At 40.8% G+C, this 26,944-nt stretch overlaps 1 protein-coding gene and 1 non-coding gene across 9 annotated transcripts in view; both read left to right on the forward strand.

Annotated features, from left to right (window-relative positions):
* The window catches only part of LOC138431420 (centriole and centriolar satellite protein OFD1), an 84,589-nt gene that overhangs the window by 52,870 nt on the left and 4,775 nt on the right, over nucleotides 1-26,944 (forward strand). For 5 of the 8 annotated variants that reach the window (XM_069573558.2, XM_069573557.2, XM_069573556.1 and 2 more), the window contains 3 exons: nucleotides 16,651-17,247; nucleotides 17,721-17,841; nucleotides 23,620-23,720. In XM_069573558.2, the coding sequence (XP_069429659.1) occupies nucleotides 16,651-17,247; nucleotides 17,721-17,841; nucleotides 23,620-23,720 (819 nt within the window). Of the gene's footprint in view, nucleotides 1-16,650; nucleotides 17,248-17,720; nucleotides 17,842-23,619; nucleotides 23,721-23,953; nucleotides 24,206-26,944 lie in introns of all 8 variants that reach the window. The other 3 variants (XR_011253691.2, XR_011446061.1, XM_070289553.1) reach the window with 2 other exon arrangements.
* Nucleotides 18,171-18,275, forward strand: LOC138431547 (U6 spliceosomal RNA). The gene has a single exon (XR_011253724.1). It is a non-coding gene; the product is annotated as a U6 spliceosomal RNA (small nuclear RNA).

Genomic DNA, 26,944 nt, shown 5'->3' on the forward strand with positions numbered 1-26,944 from the left:
TTTTCACCATTGAGGAGAATGTTTCTATGGATTTATCATATATGGCTTTTATTATGTTGAAGTATGTTCCTCTATTCCTGCTTTCTGGAGGTTTTTTTTATTACAAATGGATGTTGGATTTTGTCAAAGGCTTTCTCTGTATCTTTTGAAATATTCATGTGGTTTTTATCTTTCAATTTGTTAATGTAGTTTATCACATTGATTGACTTTTGGACATTAAGGAATCCTTGCATCCCTGGAGTAAAGCCTAGTTGGTCATGATGTTTTATCTTTTTAATAAGTTGTTGGTTTCTGTTTGCTAGAATTTTGTTAAGAATTTTTTCATCTATGTTCATCAGTGATATTGGCCTATAGTTTTCCTTTTGTGTGGCATCTTTGTCTGGTTTTGGTATTAGGATGATTGTAGCCTCATGGAATGAGTTTGGAAGTTTACCTTCCCCTGAAATTTTCTGGAAGAGTTTGAGTAGGATAGGTGTTAGCTCTTCTCTAAATTTTTGATAGAATTCATCTGTGAAGCTGTCTGGACCTGGGCTTTTGTTTGCTGGAAGATTTCTGATTACAGTTTGGATTTCTATTCTTGTGATGGGTCTGTTAAGATTTTCTATTTCTTCCTGGTTCAGGTTTGGAAAGTTATACTCTTCTAGGAATTTGTCCATTTCTTCCAAGTTGTCTGTTTTATTGGTATATAGTTGCTGATAGTAGTCTGTTAGGATCTGTTGTATTTCTGTGTTTTCTGTTGTGATCTCTCCATTTCCATTTCTAATTTTCTTGATTTGATTCTTCTCTCTTTTCTTGGTGAGTCTGGTTAATGGTTTGTCTATTTTATTTATCTCTTCAAAGAACCAGCTTTTAACTTTGTTGATTTTTGCTGTGGTTACTTTTGCTTTGTTACTTTTTCATTTATTTGTGCCCTAATTTTTATTATTTCTTTCCTTCTCCTCACCCTGGGGTTCTTTATTTCTTCCTTTCCTCATTGCTTTAGATGTACAGTTAGGTTATTTATTTGATTTTTCTCTTGATTCTTGAGGTAAGCTTGTATTGCTGTGAACCTTCCCCTTAGGACTGCTTTTACTGAGTGCCGTAGGTTTGGGGTTGTGTTTTCATTTTCATTCATTTCTATGCATATTTTGATTTCTTTTTTTATTTCATTTGAGATTCGTTTGTTATACAGGCTAAACGTGTTGTTTAGCCTCCATATGTTCGTATTTTTTTCTTCCAAAAATTTTTATTGTTTCAAGTGGCAAAACGTTATTAGTTTCTGTGGGGCCCCTGGCAGGGCAGAGGGAGATGTGGGGTGGGGCTGGGCTCCGCCCGTTACAAAAATCAAACACTTTTATAAAAAAGGCTACAAGTTGGTATCAAAAGAAAACCCAAGGGGGGCTGCAAGAGGAAGCAGAGAGGGAGGTGGGAAGACAGCGAGGGACCAACACCGTGGAAGACCGGCGGGGAGGGGCAGTGCAGAGGAGCTGGGACGCTGATACAAAGTGCATGTCGGGGCCTCTTAATAGTTTTTTCCCTGTATTGACATCCAGTCTTAACCACATTGTAATCAGAAAAGATGCTTGGAATGATTTCAGTTTTTTTGAATTTATCAAGGCTACATTTATGGCCCAGGATGTGATCTATCCTGGAGCAGTTTCCATGTGCACTTGAGGAAAAGGTAAAATTCATTGTTTGGGGGTGAAATTCATTGTTTGGGGTGAAATGTCCTGTAGATATCAGTTAGGTCTAACTAGTCCATTGTATCATTAAAGTTTGTGTTTCCTTGCTAATTTTCTGTTTAGTTGATCTATCCATAGGTGTGAGTGGGGTATTAAAGGCTCCCACTATTATAGTGTTACTGTTAATTTGCCCTTTCATACTTGTTAACATTTGCCTTATATATTGCAGTGCTCCTATGTTGGGTGCATGTATATTTATAACTGTTATATCTTCTTCATGGATTGATCCTGTGATCATTATCTAGTGTCCTCCTTTGTCTGTTTTCACAGCATTTATTTCAAAGTCTGTTTTATCTGACATGAGTATTGCTAGTCCTGCTTTCTTTTGGTCTCCATTTGTGTGAAATATCTTTTCAGTCTATGTGTCTCTTATATTGAGGTGGGTCTCTTATAGACTGTGTGTGTATATATATATACACACACTGTATGTATATATATATATATATATATATATATATATATATATATATACACACACACACACACACATATATAGGGGTCTTGGTTTTGTATCCATTCAGCCAGTCTTTGTCTTCTGCCTGGGGCATTCAACCCATTTACATTTAAGGTAATTAATTATAAGTATGATTCCCATTTCCATTGTTGTTTTGGGTTCGAGTTTATATACCCTTTCTGTGTTTCCTGTCTAGAGAAGATCCTTTAGCATTTGCTGGAGAGCTGGTTTGGTGATGTTGAATTCTCTCAGCTTTTGCTTGTCTGTAAAGCTTTTGATTTCTCCTTCATATTTGAATGAGATCCTTGCTGGGTACCGTAATCTGGGCTGTAGGTTTTTCACTTTCATCACTTTTATGTCCTGCCATTCCTTTCTGGCCTAAAGAATTTCTATTGAAAGATTAGCTGTTATCCTTATGGGAGTCCCGTTGTGTGTTATTTGTTGTTTTTCCCTTGCTGCTTTTAATATTTGTTCTTTATGTTTGATCTTTGTTAATTTGATTAATGTGTCTCGGGGTGTTTCTCCTTGGGTTTGTCCTGTTTGGGACTCTCTGAGTATCTTGGAATTGGTATTGGAATTCTCTTACCCATTTTAGGGACGTTTTCAACTATACTCGCTTCAGTGTAGGTATGGAGGCTTTTTTTTTCCTCAAGTATTTTCTCATAGTCTTTCTTTTCATCTTATTCTTCTGGGACTCCTGTGATTCCAATGTTGGGGCATTTAATATTTTCCCAGAATTCTCTGAGATTGTCCTCATTTCTTTTAATTCTTTTTTCCTTTTTTCCTCTCTGCTTCATTTATTTACACCATTCTATCTTCCACCTCACTTATCCTAACTTCTGCTTCAATCTACTGTGGTTCACTCCAGAGTGGTTTTGATCTCATTGAGAGCTGGACTGTGAGGAAAGCTGAGCACTGAAGAACTGATGCTTTTGAACTGTGGTATTGCAAAAGATTCTTGAGAGTCCCTTGGACTGCAAGGAGATCCAACCAGTCCATTCTAAAGGAGATTGGTCCTGGGTGTTCTTTGGAAGGAATGATGCTAAAGCTGAAACTCCAGTACTCTGGCCACCTCATGTGAAGAGTTGACTCATTGGAAAAGACTGTGATGCTGGGAGGGATTGGGGGCAGGAGGAAAAGGGGACAACAGAGAATGAGATGGCTGGATGGCATCACCAACTTGATGGACGTGAGTTTGAGTGAACCCTGGGAGATGGTGATGGACAGGAAGGCCTGGCATGCTGCGATTCGTGGGGTCGCAAAAAGTTGAATATGACTAAGCAACTGAACTGAACTGAACTGACTTTCTTCTAGGTCCTCTTTAAATATTTCTTGCATCTTCTCAATCCTTGTCTCCAGACTATTTTTCTGTAACTTCATTTTGGTTTCAAGATTTTGGATCATTTTTACTATCATTATTCTGAATTCTTCTTCAGGTATACTCCCTATCTCCTCCTCTTTTGTTTGGTTTGGTCAGCATTTATCATGTTTCTTTTCCTGTTGAATATTTCTCTGCCTTTTCATCTTGTTTAGATTGTTATGCTTGGGGTGACATTTCTGTATGCTGGAAATTTTTGGTTCCTCTTTATTGTGGAGGTTCCTCCCCAAGAGTGGGATTGGATGAGTGGCTTGTCAAGGTTTCCTGGTTAGGGAAGCTTATGTCTGTGTTCTGGGGGTAAAGCTGGATCTTTTCTCTCTGGAGTGCAATGAAGTGTCTAGTAGTGAGTTTTGAGGTATCTATGACTGGTGTGACTTTGGGCAGCCTGTATATTAATGCTCAGGGCTGTGTTCCTGAGTTCTGGAGAATTTGCATGGCATGTCTTGCTCTGGAACTTGTTGGCTCTTGGGTGGAGCTTGGCTTCAGTGTAGGTATGGAGGCTTTTGGTTGAGCTTTTGTCGATTAATGTCCTTCTAGTCAGGAGTTCTCTGTTCTCAAGTTTTGGATTTAAGCCTCCTGCCTCTGGTTTTCAGTCATATTCTTACAGTAGCCTCAAGACTTCATCTGTACTGCACTGATGATAAAACATCTAGGTTATTGGAGAAAAGATTTTCCACAGTGAGGGACACCCAGAGAGGTTCGCTGAGTTACATGGACAAGAGAAGAGGGAGGAGAGAGATAAAGGTGACTAGGAGGAAAAGAAGGGGAATCAAAAGGGGAGAGAGCAGTCTAGCCAGTAATCAAATCCCTGTGTGCTCTCCACAGCCTGAAACACCCACAGAGGTCATAGAGTTACACAAGAGAAGAGAGAGGCAGGAGATAGAGGTGACCAGGAGGAGAAGAGGGGGAATCAAAAGGAGAGAGACAGATCTAGCCAGTAATCAGTTCCCTATGTGTTCACCACAATACCCAAAGAGATTCACAGAGCTGGGTAGAGAAGAGAAGTGGGAGAGATGAGTTAGAGGTTACTGGGGGAGGAAAAGGAGAGTTAAAAGGGGAAGAAGGCAATCAAGCCAGTAATGACATTCCTAATTAAAAATGGGTACTGAAGATTATATTCTTAAAGGTACAAAATTGATAACAAATACCAAAAAGCAAAGGTTGAAAATCTAGAGTAGAGGTTAGACTCTCAAAAATACAATATTTTTTAAAAAGCCAAAAACAATCACAAAAATCATTAAAAATATATATGAAATTTGTGTTAAATATAGGGTCTTTTTCTGGGCAAGGCAATTTAGGTTATAAAATTGAAAATTAAGGAATAATAAAGGACTTAAAAATAAAAAATAAAACTTTTAAAATGATAATATAAAATATATCTAGGAATTTTGTGGTCAGTTCAGTTTCAGATAGTTCCTGTTCCAGCTTATACTTCTTCTCTAGGTCTATCAGTTCAGTTGCTCAGTCGAGTCCAACTCTTCGCGACCCCATGAATCGCAGCACACCAGGCCTCCTTGTTCATCACTAACTCCCTGAGTTTACCCAGACTCGTGTCCATCAAATTGGTGATGCCATCCAGCCATCTCATCCAGTGTCATCCCCTTCTCCTCCTGCCCTCAATTCCTCCCAACATCAGGGTCTTTTCCAGTGAGTCAACTCTTTTCATGAGGTGGCCAAAGTATTGAAAATTTCAACTTCAGCATCAGTCCTTCCAATGAACATCCAGGACTGATCTCCTTTAGGATGGACTGGTTGGAGCTCTTTGCAGTCCAGGGGGCTCTCAAGAGTCCTCTCCAACACCACAGTTCAAAAGCATCAATTATTCTGCACTCAGCTTTCTTTATAGTCCAACTCTCACATCCATACATGACTAATAGCTTTGACTAGACAGACCCTTGTGGACAAAGTAATGTCTCTGCTTTTTTAAATATGCTGTTTAGGTTGGTCATAACTTTCCTTCCAAGGAGTAAGTGTCTTAATTTCATGGCTGCAGTCACCATCTCCAGTGAGATGGAGCCCAAAAATATAAATTCTGACACTGTTTCCACTGTTTCCCCATCTATTTCCCATGAAGTGATTGGACCAGAAGCCATGATCTTCGTTTTCTGAATGTTGAGCTTTAAGCCAACTTTTTCACTCTCCTCTTTCACTTTGATAAAGAGGCTTTTTCGTTCCTCTTCACTTTCTGCCATAAGGGTGGTGTCATCTGCATATCTGAGATTATTGATATTTCTCACAGCAATCTTGATTCCAGCTTGTGTTTCTTCCAGTCCAGCATTTCTCATGATGTGCTTTGCATGTAAGTTAAATAAGCAGGGTAACAGTATATAGGCCCTTTCCAATGTAGTTGTTGCTAACCGCAGGGTTTTAATCAGTTGCAGCTGTCACTTCCAAAGCAGTTCCCTCTTTATTTTAGCTTCCTCTGTTTGCAAGTCTCTTCTTCAGTGTCTAATTTCCATGCTGACACAAGGGGGCGAAGGTGGTCACTTATTTAGGGTTGCTGTGCTGTGGTGAGAGAGGAACACTACAAACAAATATCACTGGCATGTGTGGGGAGTGCTCGCAGTGTCTGGGTCAAACTGGGTTGTCCCCGCTCACAGAGTGCGTTTTCATCCAATCCCAGAGGCAATGCCAAACAATGATCAAACTACTGCACAATTGCACTCATATCACACACTAATAGAGTAATGCTCAAAATTCACCAAGCCAGGCTTCAGCAATACATGAACCGTGAACTTCCAGATGTTCAAGCTGGATTTAGAAAAGGCAGAGAAACCAGAGATTAAATTGCCACCATCTGCTACATCATTGATAAAGCAAGAGAGTTCCAGAAAAATATCTATTTCACAGACTTGGTTGGGCCTGCGTTTTGTACCCTTCACAGGTCCAAGCAGCTCAGGTGAACAGGTGCTTGGTGAGCACACTCTCCCCAGGTGATGCATCTTATCACCTCCCCCATCCCAGGCTCTCAGTCTCCTGAGTGCACAGCGGGAATGCCATCTCAGGTGTGCTGTGTGTCTCCTCTGGCTATGACCTTCCTGGCAGATGTCAACTGTACAGGATCTCAGGAAAACTTTGGTTAGCTACTGGGACACTGCTCACAGTTTGGTGGAGGATACAGTCTCTGGGGACGAGTTTTCCCCTTGGCTTCTGGCTCTGGCTATCGCCTCTGGCATGGGGAGGGGCTGGTCTGCAACTGACTAGCTCTCCTCTGGTATTTGCTCAGTCCTTCGTTTTGTGAGCAGGCCAGGCTCTGACTAGGTTAGAGCTTTTCATAGGAAAGTTTTTCTTTCTTTCTTTCTTTCTTTCTTTCTTTCTTTCTTTCTTTCTTTCTTTCTTTCTTTCTTTCTTTCTTTCTTTTTTTTTGTCCTCTCTCTCTCTCTCTCTGGCTATACCACAGTTTGGGTTGCTATCTCGGGTTAGCTCCCTTAGATTGTCTTCAGGGCATTCAGGCCTGGTCCTTACCCTAAGCAATGCAGCCCACGCCTCCCTGTTCAGCCTCCACTTGGTAGTGGCAGAAGCAAGCTTCTGGGCTATTTCTCCACTGGGAGTTGCGGTTAGGCACATAATATGTGGGGTTTATTATTATTAACTTTTTCTCCTGCTGGTTATGTTGCCCTCTGAGATTCCAACACTCCCCCACAGACCCGCTGGTGAGAGGGTTTCCTGGTGTTTGGAAACTTCTCCCCTTTCACAACTCCCTCTCTGGGACAGGTCTCTGTCTCTAACTCATTTGTCTTTCTTTTTATCTTTTATATTTTGTCCTACCTCCTTTTGAAGACAATGGGCTGCCTCTTTGGGTGCCTGGTGTCCTCTGCCAGTGTTCATAAGTTGTTTCTTGGAATTTGCTCAGAGTTCAAATGATCTTTCAATGAATTTTTGGGGGAGAAAGTGGTCTCCCCATCCTATTTCTCTACCATCTTAGGACTGCCCCCCATTATGATTATTATTACATATTCTTTTTCACTTCTAATGATCAGTCTGTTCAAATTACTTAGTTGTTTTTCTTTTTTTATTCAGTTTTGGTGAGCTATGTGTTTTTAGAAAATTGTCCATTTGTTCTGGGTTTTGAATTTGTTGGTGTATAATTGTTCATAGTATTTTCTTAGGATTTTTTTAGTTATTTGTAATTGGCTTTTATATCTCCTTTTCATTCCTTATTTTGTTTATTTGAATCTGTTTCTTTTCTTGGTGAGCCTGACCAGAGGTTATCAATTTTATTACTCTTTCAAAGACTCAGCTCTTGGTTTTATTGACTTATTCTTTTTTTAATTTCTACTTTATTTTCTATTATCTTTATTAATTCCTTCTTTCTGCTAACTTTAGGTTTTGTTTGTTCTTTTTCTGGTTATTTTAAGTGGTATATTACATTTTTATTAAGGTTTTCCTTGTTTTTTGACGAAAGTGTATATTATTGTGAATCTCCAAGAACTGCTTTTGCTACATCCCATAAATTTTTTCTATGGTTCTGTTTTCATTGTCATTTGTCTAAAGGTATTTTTAAATTTCCTCTTTGGTTTCCTGGATCCATTGGTTTTCCATTAGTATATTGTTTAGTCTGCATGTGGTCATTTTTTTCCCATTTCTTTTTCTGTGGTTGTTTTCTTTTTTTCCTGCCTTTGCAGTCAGAAAAGATATGTGAAATAATTTCTGTATCCTTACATTGTTCAGGCTTGTTTTGTGCTCAAGTATGTGGTCAGTTGTAGAGACTGTGCCATTTGCAGCTAAAAGAAATGTCTATTGGTTTTTTGTTGTTGGTTGGTTGGTTGGATACAGTGTGCTGAAAATACCAATTAGATCTAACTGTTCTATTGTACTATTTAAGATCTGTTGCCTTACTATTCTCTTGCCTAGCAGTTCAGTCAATTGATAGGACTAGGGTGTTAAACTCTCCTATCATTATTGTATTCTTGTGAATTTCTCTCTTTATATCTGTTAGTGTTTGTTTTACATACTTAGATGCTCCTATATTAGGTGTATATATTTTAACTGGTGTGAAATACGCTTCTTGTATTGATCCTTTTATCATTATAAAGTGTCATTCATGACCTTTCTTTTTGACATTTGTTTTAAAGCATGTGTTGTTTGATATAAGTATTGTGACCCCTTACTTTCTTGTCATTTTGTTTTGGATGAAATAGCTTTTTTGTATCTTCCCATTTTCAGTCTGTGTTCCTTGCCCTAAAGTGGGTCTCTAATAGCAGCATATTGTAAGCTCTTTTTTCTTTTTTATCCAATCTACTACTGTCTGTCTATTGTTTGGACCATTCATTCCTTTTACATTAAATGTCTTTATTGTTAGATTGTACAGTGTACAGGAAACAGAGAGCAAGACCATCCCCAAGAAAAAGAAAGGCAAAAAAGCAAAAGGGCTGTCTGAGGAGGACTTACAAATAGCTATGAAAAGAAAAAGCAAAAAGGAAGGAGAAAAGGAAAGATATACCCATTCAAATGCAGAGTTCCAAAGAATAGCAAGGATAGATAAAGCCTTCCCCAGTGATCAGTGCAAAGAAATAGAGAAAAACAATAGAATGGGAAAACTTGAGATCTCTTCAAAAAAGTAGAGATACCAAGGGAATATTTCATGCAAAGATGGGCTCAATAAAGGACAAAAATGCTATGGGCCTAACAGAAGCAGAAGATATTAAGAAAAAGTTGTACAAAAAAGATCTTCACAACCCAGATAATCATGATGGTGTGACCACTCACCTAGAGCCAGACATCCTTGAATTTGAAGTCAGCTGGGCCTTAGGAAGCATCACTATGAACAAAGCCAGTGAGGGTGATGGAATTCTAGTTGAGCTGTTTCATTTCCTAAAAAATGATGCTGTTAAAGTGCTGCACTCAATATGCCAGCAAATTTGGAAAACTCAGCAGTGGCCACGGGACTGGAAAAGGTCGGTTTTCATTCCAATCCCAAAGAAAGGCAAAGCCAGAGAATGCTCAGACTACTGCACAGTTGCACTAATCTCACATGCTAGTAAAGTAATACTCAAAATTCTCCAAGCCAGGCTTCACCAATACATGAACCGTTAACTTCCAGATGTTCAAGCTGGAAAAGGCAGAGGAACCAGAGATCAAATTGCCAACATCTGCTGGATCATGGAAAAAGCAAGAGAGTTCCAGAAAAACACCTTTTTCTGCTTTATTGACTATGCCAAAGCCTTGACTGTGTGAATCACAATAAACTGTGGAAAATTCTGAAAGAGATGAGAATACCAGACCACCTGACCTGCCTCTTGAGAAACCTGTATGCAGGTCAGGAAGCAACAGTTAGAACTGGACATGGAACAACAGACTGGTTCCAAATCAGGAAAGGAGTACATCAAGGCTGTATATTGTCACCCTGCTTATTTAAACTTCTATGCAGAGTACATCATGAGAAACGCTGGACTGGAAGAAACACAAGCTGGAATCAAGATTGCCAGGAGAAATATCGATAACCTCAGATATGCAGATGACACCACCCTTATGGCAGAAAGTGAAGAACTAGTGAAGAACTAAAGAGCCTCTTGATGAAAGTGAAAGAGAAGAGTGAAAAAGTTGGCTTAAAGCTCAACATTCAGAAAGCAAAGATCATGGCACCTAGTCCCATCACTTCATGGCAAATAGATGCAGAAATAGTAGAAACAGTGGCAGACTTTATTTTGGGGGGCTCCAAAATCACTGTGTATGATGACTGCAGCTATGAAATTAAAAGACATTTACTTCTTGGAATAAAAAGTTAATACTAAACTAGACAGCATATTAAAAAGCAGAGACATTACTTTGCCAACAAAGGTCTGTCTCAGTGTAAAGTAATTAACCTCCAATTAAAATAAATTTATATTTTTAAAAAGAGTATGGTTTTTCCAGTAGTCATGTATTGATGTGAGAGTTGGACTGTAAAGAAAGCTGAGTGCCAAAGAAGTGATTCTTTTGAACTGTGGTATTGGAGAAAACTCATGAGAGTCCCTTGGATAGCAAGGAGATCCAACCAGTCCATCCTAAGGGAACTAAGTCCTGAATATTATTGGAAGGACTGATGCTGAAGCTGAAATTCTAATACTTTGGTCACTTGATGTGAATGGCTGACTCATTTGTAAAGACCCTGATGCTGAGAAAGGTTGTAGGTGAAAGGAGAAGGGCCTGACCGAGGGTGAGACGGTTGGATGGCATCACTGACTCAATGGGCATTAGTTTGAGTTAACTCCCAGAGTTGGTGATGGACAAGGAGGCATGGCATCCTGTAATCCATGGGGTGCAAAGAGTCAGACATAAGTCTGAGTGACTGAACTGCACTGAACTGGTTGTTTAGATTTTATCAGAAAGAAAACCATAATCACAGAAACAAATCCAAAGTGATGACATGGATCACAATGTTGTTTAACTCAGTGAAACTATGAGCCATCCCATGTAGGGCTACCTAACATGGAGGAGTCATGGTGGAGAGTCCTGGGTCCACTGGAGAAGGGAATGGCAATCAAACTCAGCATTCTTGCCTTAGAACCCATGAACAATATGAAAAGGCAAAAAGATATGATACTGAAAAATAAAGTCCCCAGGTTGGTTGGTGCCCAGTATGATACTGGAGAAGAGCTGAGTAATAACTCCAAAAGGAATGAAGAGTCTGAGCCAATTTGGAAACAGTGCCCAGTTGTGGATGTGCCTGGTGGTTAAAGTGAAGCCTAATGCTGTAAAGAGCAGTATTGCATAGGAACTTGGAATGATAGCTCCATGAATCAAGGTAATTGGAAGTGGTCAAACAGAAGATGGCAAGTGTGAACATTGAAATTTTAGGAATCAGTGAACTAAAATGGATTGGAATGGGCAAATTTAATTCAGATGTTCATTTTATATGTACTACTGTGGGCCAGAATCCCTTAGAAGAAATGGAATGGCTCTCATAGTCAACAGAAAGAGCCTGAAATGCAGTACATAGGTACAATCTCAAAAATGACCAAGTGATGTCATCTCGTTTCCAAGGCAAACCGTTCAATATCACAGTAATCCAACTGTAATACACAGTAATCCATCTATGCCCCAATCACTAATGCCAAAGAAGCTGAAGTTGAACAGTTCTATGAAGACCTACAAGATCTTCTAGAACTAACACCCAAAAAAAAAAAAAAAAAGTCCTTTTCCTCATAGGGGACTAGAATGCAAAAATAGGAAGTCAAGAGGTACTTGGAGTAGTAGGCAAGTTGGTCTTGGAGTACAAAATGAGGAAAAGGAAAGACTAACAGAGTTCTGCCAAGAGAATGCACTGGTCATAGCAAACACCATCTTCCAGCAACACAAGAGATGACTCTACACGTGGACATAAGCAGATGGTCATTACTGAAATCCTATTATTATATTCTTTGCAGCCAAAGATGGAGAAGCTCTATATAATCAGCATAAAAAAGACCTGCGGCTGAGTGTGGCTCAGATTGTGAACTCCTTTTTGCAAAATTCAGACTTAATTTGAACCAGATATCTTGGCATGAGAGGTCAAGTGGATCTTAGGACACATCACTACAAACAAAGCTAGTGGAGGTGATGGAATTCCAGATAAGCTGTTTCACATCCTAAAAGATGATGCTGTGAAAGTGTTGCACTCATATGCCAGGAAATTTGGAAAACTCAGCAGTGGCCATGGGACTGGGAAAGGTCATTTTTGATTCGAATCGCTAGGAAAGGCAATGCCAAAGAATGCTCAAACACAGTTGCACTCATCTCACACGCTAGTAAAGTAATGCTCAAAATTCTCCAAGCCAGGCTTCAGTAATACATGAACCGTGAACTTCCAGATATTCAAGCTGGTTTTAGAAAAGGCAGAGGAACCAGAGATCAAATTGCCAGCATCCACTAGATCATTGAAAAAGCAAGAGAGTTCCAGAAAAACATCTATTTCTGCTTCATTGACTACACCATGTATGGATGTGAGAGTTGGACTATAAAGAAAGCTGAGCACCGAAGAATTGATACTTTTGAAGTTGGTGTTGGAGAAGACTCTTGAGAGTCCCTTGGACGGCAAGGAGATCCAGCCAGTCCATCCTAAAGGAGATCAGTCCTGGGTGTTCACTGGAAGGACTGATGTTGAAGCTGAAACTCCAATACTTTGGCCACCTGATGTGAACAGCTGACTCGTTTGAAAAGAACCTGATTCTGGGAAAGATTGAGGGCAGAAGGAGAAGGGGACCACAGAGGATGAGATGGTTGGATGGCATCACCGACTCAATGGACATGGGTTTGAGTGAACTCCAGGAGTTGGTGATGGACAGGAAGGCCTGGCGTGCTGCGGTTCATGGGGTTGCAGAGTCAGACACAGCTGAGCGACTGAACTGACTGACTATGCTAAAGCCTTTGACTTTGTGGATCAGAACAAACTGTGGAAAATTCTCAAAGAAATGGGAATACAGACCACCCTACCTGCCTTCCGAGAAATTTGTATGCAGGTCAAGGAGCAACAGTTAGAACCAGGCATGTAACAATGAGCTGTTTCCAAATTGGAAAGGAGTATGTCAAGACTATATATTGTTACCCTGCTTATTTAATTTGTATGCAGAGTATATCATGAGAAATGCTGGACTGGAAGAAACACAAGCTGGAATCAAGATTGCTGGAAGAAATATCAGTAACCTCAGATATGCAGATGACACCACCCATATGGTGGAAAGCAAAGAGGAGCTAAAGAATCTCTTGTCGAAAGTGAAAGAGGAGAATGAAAAAGCTGGCTTAAAACTCAACGTTCAAAAAACAAAGATCATGGTATCCAGTGCCATCCTTCATTGCAAATAGTTGGGGAAACAATTGAAACAGTGACACTTTATTTTCCTGGACTCCAGAATCACTGTAGATTTGACTACAGCCATGAAATTAAAAGACACTTGCTCCTTGGAAGAAAAGCTATGACAAACCTAGATAGCATTTATAAAAGCAGAGACAGCACTTTGCCAACAAAGGTCCATTTGTCTAGTCAAAGCTATGGCTTTTCCACTAGTCATGTATGAATGTGAGAGTTGAACCATCAAGAAGGCTGAAGAATTGACTTTTGTACTGTGGTGTTGGAGAAGATTTTTGAGAGTCCCTTGCAAGAAGATCAAAGCAGTCATTCCTAAAGTAAATCAACCTGCATATGTATTGGAAGACTGATACTGAAGCTGAAGCTCAGTACTTCAGTCACCGAATGCGAATGGCTGACTTATTAGAAAAGGCCTGATGCTTGAAAGATTGAAGGCAGGAGGAGAAGGGAACAACAGAGGATGAGAGACAGTGTCAGTTGGATGGCATCACTGACTCACTCAATGGACGTGAATTTGAGCAACTGATGTGCTGCAGTCCATGGGGGTCACAGAATGTTGGACAGAGTTGGAAGACTGAAAAGAAATAGTTTATTGCCATTTTAAGAAATATTTTCCCATTGATTTTATATTTCTTTGTCCATTTGTTTTACTTTGTGTGACTTGATGAATTTTTTTAATTATAGTTACACTGTCTTCTTTTTGTTTTTTGTGAATCTGTTGTATGTTTTTTTGTTTTATAGTTACCCTGTTTTCATCCTTTATCTACTTGCCTTAGACTGGTAGCCATATAGACTCAAACAATTCTAGGAAGTAGGGGCAATCTACATTTTCTTACTCTCTTCCCTCAAATTTTATGATTTTTATGTCCTCTTTTACATCTTCATGTTCATTTCTCTGACATTCATTGTGATTATCATCACTTTCTTAGATTTTTTAAAAAATATCTATACTGGTTAATTTGGGGCTTCCCAGATGGTTCAGTAGTAAAAAAAAGTCTGCCTGCAGTGCAGGAGATATAGGTTCAGTCCCTGGTTTGGGAAGATCCCCAGGAGGAGGAAATGACAACCCACTCCAGTATTCTTGCCTGGGAAACTCCATGGACAGAGGAGTCTAGTATAATGATCATAGGCTACAACCCATGAGGGCTCAAAGAGTTAGATTTGACTGAGCAACTGAGCATGCATGCATGCCAAGTATCCTGGGTTGCAGATTTTTCCTTTTTAGTGCTTTGAATATCTCTTGCCAAGCCGTTTGGGTCTGCAACATTTCTGTAGGGAAATCAGCTGATTGCTTTATGGGGGTTCTCTTATAATTAATTCTGTCTTTCTCTTGCTGCTATTAGCACACTATCTTTAACTTTTGCCATTTTTATAGTATGTCTTGATGTAGGTCTCTTTGGGTTTACCTTGTGTGGAACCCTCTCTGTTTCCTGCACTTAGATATCTGTTTACATCTTCAGGTTTGGGAAGTTTTCAGCCATAATTTCTTCAAATACTTTTTTTTAAGCTTTTCTCTTTCTTCCCCACCTGGAATCCCTATTATGTATAGATTGGCATGCTTTTTATTGTTCCATAGGTCTTGTATATAGATTTCTTTCTCTTTTTTTTAAATTTGGCTTTCTGTTTACTGTCTTGAATGAGTGATCTTCATTATTCTATCTTCTGGGGCACTTACTGATTCTTCTGAATCATTTGTTTTGTTTTAGCCACGCCACATGAATTGCAAGATCTTCGTTCCCTGACCAGGGATTGAATCCACACCTTTGTCAGTGAAAGCATGGGGTCCTAACCACTGCAATACTAGGGAATTGCCTGTTTTTCTGCATTATTCATTCCTGTTCATTGCCTTTAGTTTGGTTTTCATCTCAGCAAATGAGTTTTGTAATTTTCTTGCTTCCTCTTTATAGTTTCTAGTCCATTTTTATAGTACTTTGAACTTATACTGATAACTTGTTCTTAATTTCTTTAGTATTTCCATCCTTTTTTGAAATCTGTGCTGTTAAACTGAAGAGGTCTGTTTCATTGTTTGTTCTTTCAGAGGAGTTTTCTTGGTTTAATCACCCTTAACTAGGGGTGCTTCCTCTGCTTCATTTTACTTAATTTTCTCTCCTGAATTTACAGAAAAGAAGTATATCTACTGTGGTCCCAGGGGACTGTTTATATGTGGAAGCGTCCCTGTGTAGCTTCTGTGGGTTTAATGTTTGTTTGTCATGAGGGCTGTTTTTGGTTTGAATGCCTGTGGCCTCTTTGCTCAATGTGTGCTGGCCATGATCATTATACCCTTATAATCCAGGTATGCAGATGTGGTGGCTGGTGCCCAGTCTTGAGGTTCTCGGCATTGGTGGAGGATCTCATACACACCCCCTAGAGCATGTGATGGGATCACAGGCAGCTTGAGACCACTCCTGGAGCCTGGGAGAGTGGCAATGGCAGCAGTTCGAGATTGCTTCTGTAACTTGGGGTGGAGAGCAGCAGAGGCTCAGAACCGACCTGAAGCCTGTGGCATGCAGTTGGCGGTTGCCATGCCCATGATCCCTCCTGGAGCTTCTGTAGGCTGTGTCATACTGCCTGACAGCATGCACAGCAGAAAAGGCTGCAGTGGTGTGTCCCACCACTCCCCTCACATACCCCAACCATCAGTAGCACCTGGCCTCTAAGGCGGCCCAAGCTTCCTCCATGTACACCCTCAGAAGTGACTGCTCCAGACTCCAGCCCCTTCAGGCTGTTTCCACACAACCCACCCTAGCCCTCTCCCTGAGTCTGATCTCCAAAGTGTAAGCTTCGACACCCAGCTCCTGTCTGCATGGGTGGACACATGTCTCTGGGTGGGGAATACAGGGCAGTGGAGCTGACCTTTTGTGCAGGTCTGTCTCTCTCCCAGCTGCTGCACATCAGAGTCTGCATTCTCCTCCAAGGCTCTGGAGCTCACCCCCATCTTGACTGATCTCCTGCAGTGCAGGAACCTTGCCTCTTTCACAGCTCCTTCCTGAGGGTACAGATCCTGTCCCAGATTCTTCTTCATTTTCTTTTGTTGTACTATTTTGGAACCAACCTGGTTCCATGGAGATTATTTTGCCCTTTTGGAGATCTGAGATCTTCTGCCAGTGTTCAGTAGATATTCTGTGAGAATCAGAATTCCACACAGAGATGTATTGTTGATGTATTTGTGAGTGGAAGTGGGTTCATGTCTTATGACTCCACCATCTTGATCACTTGCTACAAACTATTTAACATGCTAATTGATTTTTTGATGAAAATATTCCCCAAACCTTTCAGTTTGGTTCCCTACTTTTTCCCCTCCTGTCTCACACTATTTGTTTGTAATCCATAGCACTAGAGAATGAAGTATACTACAACCCGAAGCACTCTCTTCAAAATTGCTCCATCAGCACATTACTGAGCACCAGGGCTCCTGAGAGTAACATCAACGGAGATTTCTTGAAACACCCTCTGAAAAAAGAGGAGGCAACAGCAGGTCCAGTTACATCACAGATCCCCAGTTACCCAAATGCCAGCAGAGAGGTCAGTTCCCCTGATTCTGACCTTGAGTTTGTAGCCAGTGCCAAGGATAGGGTGAGAAAGCTGGAGCAGGAGGCAGAGAACCTGGAAAAAGCTTTCCAGAACTACCATCAAAGGGTCCATTGGTGCCCTGCCAAGAGCCTGTTGGCAGTCAGAAGCCCACCTACCCTGTACCTGCCAGGGACTCTCAAGAACATCACTGCAGCTGCTCCCGAGAGGTGTGTTTTTGTGGACAACCGAGTCACCTCTCAGCAGCCTCCGGTAAGCACATGTGAAGGGGACAAAAGTGTGGTGTCCGAGGTGCCCAGCAGTATTGCCTCAAGGTCATGCAAGAGTGCAGTCTCCAGATGGCTCTCCTCTACGCCACTCCCCAGCGCAAGAAGCCATGATAGTGAAATGTACCTGGAAGGTGAGCTATGGACACAGGCCTGTGGATACTCTGGACAGGGGTAATTTTGCTCCTTGTCCCCCCTCTCTGCATAAGAGTGCAGCTGGAAGTATGAGGAGTCATGGGAGCCTCCGAACTGCAGGCTACTGGGGAGCAGGTCATCTCCCCCAGGTCACAGGAGGTGTGGAGGCTGTGGGATGGAGAGTCAAGTGCTGGCATTTTGCTTGGCACATGGAGGTTTTCAGAGAGTGACTGTGGCTTTTTCTGGGCTGCTGGTTAGTTTCATGTGTTCTCTTATTATCACTGCACTTCCATTTTCATACCTGAACTGTTCTAATTTCCTATAAAATCATCTGTGGATGATTTTCACTTACTGCACTTCTTGCAAGGATGATAGAATGCATTTTCAAAGTGGTAGAAATCCTTAGAAGTTGCACTGCCATCTTCTCCATGCAATCTGTAACATGATTGTCGTGGATCCTCCTGCCCCGTAGGTCTGAGCCGGTCCCCAGTCGCTGCTCCCTGTCCTGACAGAAAGTCACAGCCATCACTTGCTGAGTCCAAGTGCAGCCTTTCCGTGCACTCATGCTCCAGCCCTCCAGAGCAGAAGGCCTGGTAAGTACCTCATTCTCTGCCCGGCCTCTGCCAAAGCTGATTAGCTTCCTCTGTTCTCAGCCATGGCTGGCTCCACATTTTTAAGTGATGTTAGTAACCACCTGGCAGGATAGAATATGCAGTCAGATTATAGGATGTGTAATCTCTGAGAATCATCTGAATTATTGGCTGGAGGAAAAAAAAGACTGCTTTTAGTGAATGAATAATTCCTTTTTGTTTGCTAAACATGATGTATAGTGTATGTACTCAGGTATTAATAAGCATCTTCATAGTTTCATGAATAGACTTAGTATTAAAGATAAAGCAGCTGTACTAAATCTGCAAATGCAGTGCTCACTTCAGCAGCACGTATGCTAAAATTGAAATGGTACAGAGAAGATTAATTGCCCCTACACAAGGATGTCATGCAAATTCATGAATCACTCCATGTTTTTTAAACTTAAAAGCTTTTGCACAACAAAGGAAACTATAACCAAGGTGAGAAGACAGTTCTCAGAATGGGAGAAAATAATAGCAAATTAAACAACTGACAAACAATTAAGTTCCAAAATATACAAACAGCTCATATAACCCAATGCCAGAAAAACAAAGAAGTCAATCAAAAAGTGGGAAAAAGACCTAAACAGACATTTTTTCCAAAGATGACATACAGATGACTATGGTTGAAAAGATGCTCAACACCACTTATTATTAAAGAAACACCAAATCAAAACTACAATGAGTTATCACCTCACACTGGTCATAATGGCCATCATCAAAAAGTCTACAAATAAATGCTGAAGGCAGGGTGAAGAGAAGGGAACACTCTTGCACTTAAGGCTGTAAATTCATACAGCCACTATGTAAGACAGTATGGAGATTCTTTAAAAAACTAGGAATAAAACCACTAAATGACCTAGCAATCCCACTTCTAGGCATATACCCTGAGGAAACCAAAACTGAAAAAGACAAATGTATCCCATTGTTCATTGCAGCACTGTTTACAATAGTTAGAACATTTAAGCAACCTAGATGTCCACTGACAGATAAAAGGATAAAGAAGTTGTAGTACATATACACAATGGAATATTACTCAGCCGTAAACAGCAATTACTCACGTAAATAATGTGAGACAGTTCTAATGAGGTAGATGAACCTAGAGCCAATTATAAGTGTAGTAACTCAGAAAGAGAAGGATAGATATCATATACTAAAGCACATATGCAGAATCTAGAAAGATGGCACTGAAGAATTTGCTTGTAGGGCAGCAGAATGGAGAAACAGACATGGAGAACATACGGACATGCAAAGAGCAGAGGAGAGATTGAGATATGTGTAGAAAGTAACTTGGAAACTTACATTGTCATATGTAAAATAGATAGACAACAGTAATTTGCTGTATGTGTCAGTAAACTCAAACAGGAGTTCTGTATCCAGCTAGAGGGGTGGGATGAGAGGGAAATGGGAGGGAGGTTCAAGAGGGAGGGGATATGTGTATACCTAATTCTGAAAGAGATGGGAATGCCAGACCACCTGACCTGCTTCTTGAGAAACATGTGTGCACGTCAGGAAGCAATATTTAAAGTGGACATGGAACAAGAGATTGGTTCCAAATAGGAAAAGGAGTACATAAAGGCTGCATATTGTCACCCTCCTTATTTAACTTATATGCAGAGTACATCATGAGAAATGCTGGGCTGGAAGAAGCACCAGCTGGAGTCAAGATTGCCGGGATAAATATCAATAACCTCAGATATGCAGATGACACCACCCTTAGGGCAGAAAGTGAAGAGGAACTAAAAAGCCTCTTGATGAAAGTGAAAGAGGACAGTGAAAAAGTTGGCTTAAAGCTCAGCATTCAGAAAATGAAGATCATGGCATCCGGTCCCATCACTTCATGGGAAATAGATGGGGAAACAGTGGAAACAGTGTAGGACTTCATGTTTTGGGGCTCCAAAATCACTGCAGATGGTGATTGCAGCCATGAAATTAACACTTACTCCTTGGAAGGAAAGTTATAGCCAACCTAGACATCTAGTCAAGCTCTGGTTTTTCCACTGGTCATGTATGGATGTGAGAGTTGGACTGTGAAGAAAGCTAAACACCAAAGAATTGATGCTTTTGAAGTGTGGTTTTGGAGAAGACTCTTGAGAGTCCCTTGGACTGCAGGAGGTCCAAACAGTCCATCCTAAAGGAGATCAATTCTGAGTGTTCATTGGAAAAACTGATGCTAAACGTGAAACTCCAGTACTTTGGCCACCTGATGTGAAGAGCTGGCTCATTGGAAAAGACCCTGATGCTGAGAAGGATTGGGGGCAGGAGAAGAAGGGGACAACAGAGGATGAGATGGCTGGATGGCATCACTGATTCAATGGACACAAGTTTGAGTAAACTCTGGGAGTTGGTGATGTGCCGGGAGCCAGCGTGAGGAACCCCACCCATGGCAAAGGTCATGAGGAAGGAGCCTTGGCATATGCAAATGCGGGATTTAGCCTCAGGGGTCCCCCTGGAAATTCTCGAGCATCTACCCCCAAAGCCAGAGTCTGCCTACCTTACTGCATTATGCTTTCACCAACTCCTCTGACATTAACAGGGGGCTGTCCCCCAACCACCTTTTTCTGGAAAAAGTTAATTTAGAGCTTTTAGATTATAAATCTCCTGGGCATAATAAGAGTGTTTCAATCCAAAAACCCCTGTGATGGCTTTCTAGCCTGCCTGCAGGACTCATACAGCTGCACATGTGATTGTTTGAGGCCTCCCAACTGTGAGAGGCACAGGAAGCTTAAAACATCCTAGGAATGTAGGGGCTTCTGAGGAGTCAAAATCATTAAAATAGGACTGATTAAGGGTTTCATTTGTTGAGCCAATACTTGCTGCCAAATTTTCATATCTTTTATTTTAGATATACTTGGCATATAGAAAAAAACAGGTAGTAGACCTGGTATTAGCAACATTAGATCTTTGAGTTGAGTACTTTGTTATAACCCACTGCACCTTTGTTCTGCAGGAATGTAACTTTGTTTAGTACTTTGAGGGTGATGCAGATTAAGAAAAAACACTTCAAGGGAAAAAGAACTTTGTTCTTGATAGACATTTGTCTAGGAAAAGAGCCATAAAAATGTTAACAGGCCCCCTGGCCAGAAGATGATGTAAAACAACCTAAGACCTTTTATATATGGGAAGGTATGCAAAAAGAAAGCCTGATCTCAATAAGGGTCAGGACTGCTGCCCCTGCATAACTCTGCATATTCCATTATTTCTTTGTGTACAACTTGGGGTATATAAGCTGCTTTTGAAAATAAAGGTGTGGGTCTGGCACCGATGCTTGGCTCCCCCATGTCATTCTTTTCTCACTTCTCTGGCTTAATTCCTATCTGGAGTGTGGAGGCTCACCGTGTCTACTTATTTGCCCTGGCTTTTAAGACCCATGTGAGAGGGGCACCCTCCGCTATTCAAGCGGGTGCCGGTGGCCTACGTAGACGGTGCAAACTCCTTATCTCGGAGTTTTATTGGTTCTCTGCATAAACCAAGTTATTCAGCCTCTTTTCTCTACTAATTTTCCTACTATACTATTATTTCCTAATCTCTCTTTATATTTCTAAATAAATAAACCTCTCCTCGCCAACTCCATCTCCCCTTCAAATTCCCTGGATCCACCGGGTCTGGACCCCGGCAGTGATGGACGGGGAGGCCTGGCGTGCTATGATTCATGGGATCTCAAAGAGTCAGACACGACTGAGCAACTGAACTGAACTGAACTGATGGTTGATTCATGTTGAGGTTTGACAGAAACAACAATATTCTTCAATTATTCTTCAATTAAAAATAAATTAATTTTAAAAATCCAACAATGAGATACTGCCATCAAAAAGTCTACAGACAATAAACCCTGGAGAGGGTATGGAGAAAAGGGAACCCTGTTACCCTTTTGGTGGGAATGCAAAATAGTATAGCCACTATGGAAAACTGTGGAGATTCCTTTAAAAACTGGAACTAGAACTGCCATATGACCCAGCAATCCCACTGCTGGGCCTACACACCAAGGAAATCAGAATTGAAGGAGACACATGTGCCCTGGTGTTCATGACAGCAGTGTTTACAATAGCTAGGACATGGAAGCAACCTAGATGTGCATTGGCAGACAAATGGATAAGGAAGTTGTGGCACATGTACACAATGGAATATTACTATCGATGTAAAAAAGAATGCATTTGAGTCAGTTCTAATGAGGTGGATAAAACTGGAGCCTATTATACATAGTAAGTCAGAAAGAGAAATGCCAATACAGTATACTAATGCATATATATGGAATTAGAAAGATGATAATAATGACCCTATATGCAAGACCACAAAGAGACACAGATGTAAAGAAGGGACTTTTGGACTATGTGGAAGAAGACAAGGTGGGATGATATGAGAAAATAGCTGAAACATATATTCAGTTCAGTTCAGTTCAGTTCAGTCACTCAGCCGTGTCTGACTCTTTGTGACCCCATGAATAGCAGTACACCAGGCCTCCCTGTCCATCACCAACTCCTGGAGTTCACTCAAGGCTGACATCCATTGAGTCGGTGATGCCATTCAGCCATCTCATCCTCTCTTGCCCGCTTCTCCTCCTGCCCCCAATCCCTCCCAACATTAGAGTCTTTTCCAATGAGTCAACTCTTCGCATGAGGTGGCCATAGTACCGGAGTTTCAGCTTTAGCATCATTCCTTCCAAAGAACACCCAGGGCTGATCTCCTTCAGAATGGACTGGTTGGGTCTCCTTGCAGTCCAAGGGACTCTTAAGAGTCTTCCCCAACACCACAGTTCAAAAGCATCAATTCTTTGGTGCTTAGCTTTCTTTATAGTCCAATTCTCACATCCATACATGACCACTGGAAAAACCATAGCCTTGACTAGACGGACCTTTGTTGGCAAAGTAATGTCTCTGCTTTTGAATATGCTCTCTAGGTTGGTCATAACTTTCCTTCCAAGGAGTAAATGTCTTTTCATTTCATGGCTGCAGTCACCATCTGCAGTGATCTTGGAGCCCCCCAAAAGAAAGTCTGACACTGTTTCCACTGTTTCCCCATCTATTTCCCATGAAGTGATGGGACCAGATGACATGATGTTTGTTTTCTGAATGTTGAGCTTTAAGCCAACTTTCCACTGTCCGCTTTCACTTTCCTCAAGAGGCTTTTTAGTTGCTCTTCACTTTCTGCCCTAAGGGTGGTGTCATCTGCATACCTGAGGTTATTGATATTTCTCCTGGCAATGTTGATATATATATATCCCCATATATAGAATAGATGACCAGTGCAAGTTCAATGCATGAAGGAAGGCCCTCAAAGCTGATGCACTGGGAAAACCTAGAGGGATGGAGTGTGGAATGATGTGGGGTTGGGCTTCAGGATATGAGACACATGTGCACCCATGGCTGCTTCATGTCTGTGTATGGCAAAAACCACCACAATATTGTAAAGTAATTAGCCTCCAATTTAAATACATAAATTTTAAAATAAAAGAATTTTTTTTTAAAAATTCCTCCTCGGAACAGCTTTGAGAGTGCCAGCATATTCTTTATTAATACCCACCTCATGGAATGAGGCAATGTGAAAGAGTGACTGAGTTAATATGCAGTAACAGTTTGGAATGATGTCTGGTGCATGGAAAGCAACCAGTGCAGGGTAGCTCCTAATCACTGTGAATCCACAAAAAATTAATTTTCTTGAGTCACAAAAGGCTTTATCACCCTTTGCTCTTGTTTCTTACTTTATTAAAGCTTCACATTTTTGTATTTTATTCTTCCCATCCAGTCTTCATCAGAGACAACCAGAGCTTCTAGACAAAAGTGAATTTTCAAATCTGCACAAGCTAACTTTTAAGGATAATGAGGAATTTAAACCATCTTTTGAATGTAAGTTTAAATATTAATTCTTATTTTTATATGTAGAACTTGTTTCAAAATATAGAACATTCAGTTTTGGCAAAACATACCAGTTTTTATAAAAAGTGATGCAGCTACAAATTAACACAGTTTCGCTCTCTTATAAAGCCACTGATACAGATATAGTGCCAGGTTGTATTTTTTTTTTTTCACAAAGATTTTTTTAAGTTCTGAGTTCCTTTTTTTTTTTTTTTCAATTTCAGGATAACTAGTTTCAAACTTAGGAAATGATCCAGGCCAGAAGAGAAGAGGGCAGCAGAGGATGAGATGGTTGAATGACCTTGCCACTCAATGGACATGAGTTTGAGCAAACTTAAGGAGATAGTGAAGGAAAGAGAAGCCTGGTGTGCCGTAGTCCGTGGGGCCCAAAGAACTGAACACTACTTAGTGACTGTTGAACAACAATAACTGCAAAGTCAGAGCTAAGCCCCCAAATGAATCTTTAATTTATGAAGGTTAGGATTGCCTCAGATTTAAAATAAGTGACTTCTTAAAATTTGCTTTTTCCCCCCACTTTTGTAGAATGTGAAACTGTTAAGTGACTCTTGGACTATACTGATTCCATCAATTGCCTCAGATTTAGAAAACACTTTCTTAGTTACAGAATGGAGATTTAAGAGTATTAGCTTAAGAGACTAGAAATTGTTTTCTTGGCTTTGACCTTGCCTTAGATTTTCAACCTCAGAGCCTACTTCACTAAACAATAGAGATGTAGCGTCAACCAGCTCTGAGTTTCTTTATGTATGGTATATCCTTTATATCAGCTTTATTCATAATAGCCAGAAACTTAAAATAACCTAAGTATCTGTCAGCTGTTGTTCAGTCACTAAGTCACATGCAACTCTTTGCAACCCCTGAACTACCTGGCTGGTCCAGGCTTATTACCACACTCCTGCACACTGTAACCTCTCAGGCTGTCTCCCTGGTTCTGACTTCTAAAGCCTGAGCCTCAGCTCCCAGGGTGAAGAAACCTTTCCTTTTTCACAGGCCCCTCCCATGGTTGCAGATACCTTCTCAGTTCCTTTCTCTTTTTGGTTTTTCTTTTTTCTTTCATCCTACCTAGTTACCTAGACTTGTGTTGCCCTCTTGTTAACTCTCATGTGGTCTTCCAGTGTTCTGTAATGTTTTGTGAGAATTGTTCCATGTGCAGATGTTTTGAGATGTATTTGTGGGAGAAGGTGAGCTCCATGACCTACTCCTGCACCATCTTGATCCCATCCCCCAGAAAGTCTTTGTATTTGTGTGTTAACCTATTACTTTGCCTTGAGAACTTCATCCTCAAGTCTAAATATCTAGTACTTTGAACAGGTGAAATAAAGAGCTTAGAATAGTTTATGAAATCTTTGAACCAACTTCATTAACTGTTAAATCACTGCTATTGAAATAGAATTCAGATGCTTTCACCACATCAGATGAATTCTGCTGTTGCTGGACCAGTTTCCCTACTGGGTAGCAAATAATATTTGTAAATGAATTGCCTAAGAATGCTTGGAGAAGCAGATACATTGGCAAGTGGCTCCAGTGAGTTCCTGGAACCCTGTAAGGAAAAGGATGGCCCAGCTGCTTTTTCTAAAACTTCAGTGCTTAGCAAGCGGTTATCCCCACCTTCTCTTGCTGCTGCTGAGGGCTAGGGGAGACTCTTTTGTACCTCTTATGATGGATGGAGTGTGCCAAGGCTGTTTAAGAAACACAGTATCCATCAGGCCAGTGACATGCCTCTCATGGACAGTGCCACAGCCTGTGTGCCTGCCAGGCCCATCTCCTTTCAGTACCTGGATGAGTTTCCCTCTCATTAACTAACGAGATATGTCAGTAATAAAACTCAGTATTATTTTTCTTTCTATCGCTTTGCTTCCTTCATGCTTTAAAAATTAGGACAGTTAATCTGTTTTATTTCAGTCTTCAGAACAGTGATGATATTGAAGGAATAGTGGTCATTAAATCCCTCCTGTGGCCCCCTTTCTCTCTCTTTCTCTTCTGTAGGCTCCCCCTTCCCTCACCACCATGTAGAGGCTGTCCATGCATTGCCCAGTAGACAGGTCCTTTTTTCCTTGACCAGAGTGCCCTTCCTCAAGTAAAACCCTCTACTGGTGTTTTCCAAACCTTGGGGAAACATCCTCCCCCAAAGCTGTGCAAAGACTCTTATAGGCAATATGAAGTCACCATACTCAGGAAGAGGAAGAATTGCTGTCAGAAGGAAGATTGTGAGAGGGATGATTTTGCTGATTCCACTGTAAATCATTGTGGAAAGCATTCATTTAGGGTGGCTTGATCAGAGCCTTTTCTATGCTGGGGACTTTGCTGGGGGCTGGGCATTTTGCAGTCAAGCAGTCCCTGCTTTGTGGAGCTTTTCTGGGTTGGGGGTGAGGTATGATCAGAAACCCATCACCAGGGAGCCCCATTCAGATGGATACTCAGCAGCAATGGTGGGAGCCTTCTGACAGAGATGGGAATAGAAATAACAAAATAAAAGAAACCAACTGAGGACATTAGTGTTCCACCTGTGAGAGGTAATAATTCTTATAATAATGTCTTCTATTATGTTCATTATAATTATTGTATCATTATATAATTCATTGTAATAACATCAAGAGAACATTTCATGCAAAATAAAGGACAGAAATAGTATGGACCTAAGAGAAGCAGAAGATATTAAGAAGAGTTGGCAAAAATACACAGAACTGTACAAAAAACATCTTAATGACACTGATAATCATGATGGTGTGATCACTCATCCTGGAATGCAAAGTCAAAGTAGGTCTTAGAAATCATCACTGTGAACAAAGCTAATGGAAGTGATGGAACTCCAGATGAGCTATTTCAAATCCTAAAAGGCTGTGAAAGTGTTGCACTCAATATGCCAGCAAATTTGGAAAACTCATCAGAGGCCACAGGACTAGAAAAGGTCAGTTTTTGTTCTAATCCCAAAGAAAGACAATGCAAAGATTGTTCAAATTACTTGATGATTGCACTCATCTCACATGCTAGCCAAGTAATGCTCAAAATTCTCCAAGTGAGGCTTCAACAATATATGAACCATGAAATTCCAGATATTCAAGCTGGATCTTAAAAAGGCAAAGGAACTAGAGATCAAATGGCCACCATCCACTGGACCATCAAAAAAGCAAGAGAGTTTCAGAAAAATATCTACTTCTGCTTTATTGACTACAGTAAAACCTTTGTGTGAATCACAC

The sequence above is a fragment of the Ovis canadensis genome, chromosome Y, assembly GCF_042477335.2.
Source record: "Ovis canadensis isolate MfBH-ARS-UI-01 breed Bighorn chromosome Y, ARS-UI_OviCan_v2, whole genome shotgun sequence".
In the NCBI taxonomy this organism is placed as follows: domain Eukaryota; kingdom Metazoa; phylum Chordata; class Mammalia; order Artiodactyla; family Bovidae; genus Ovis; species Ovis canadensis.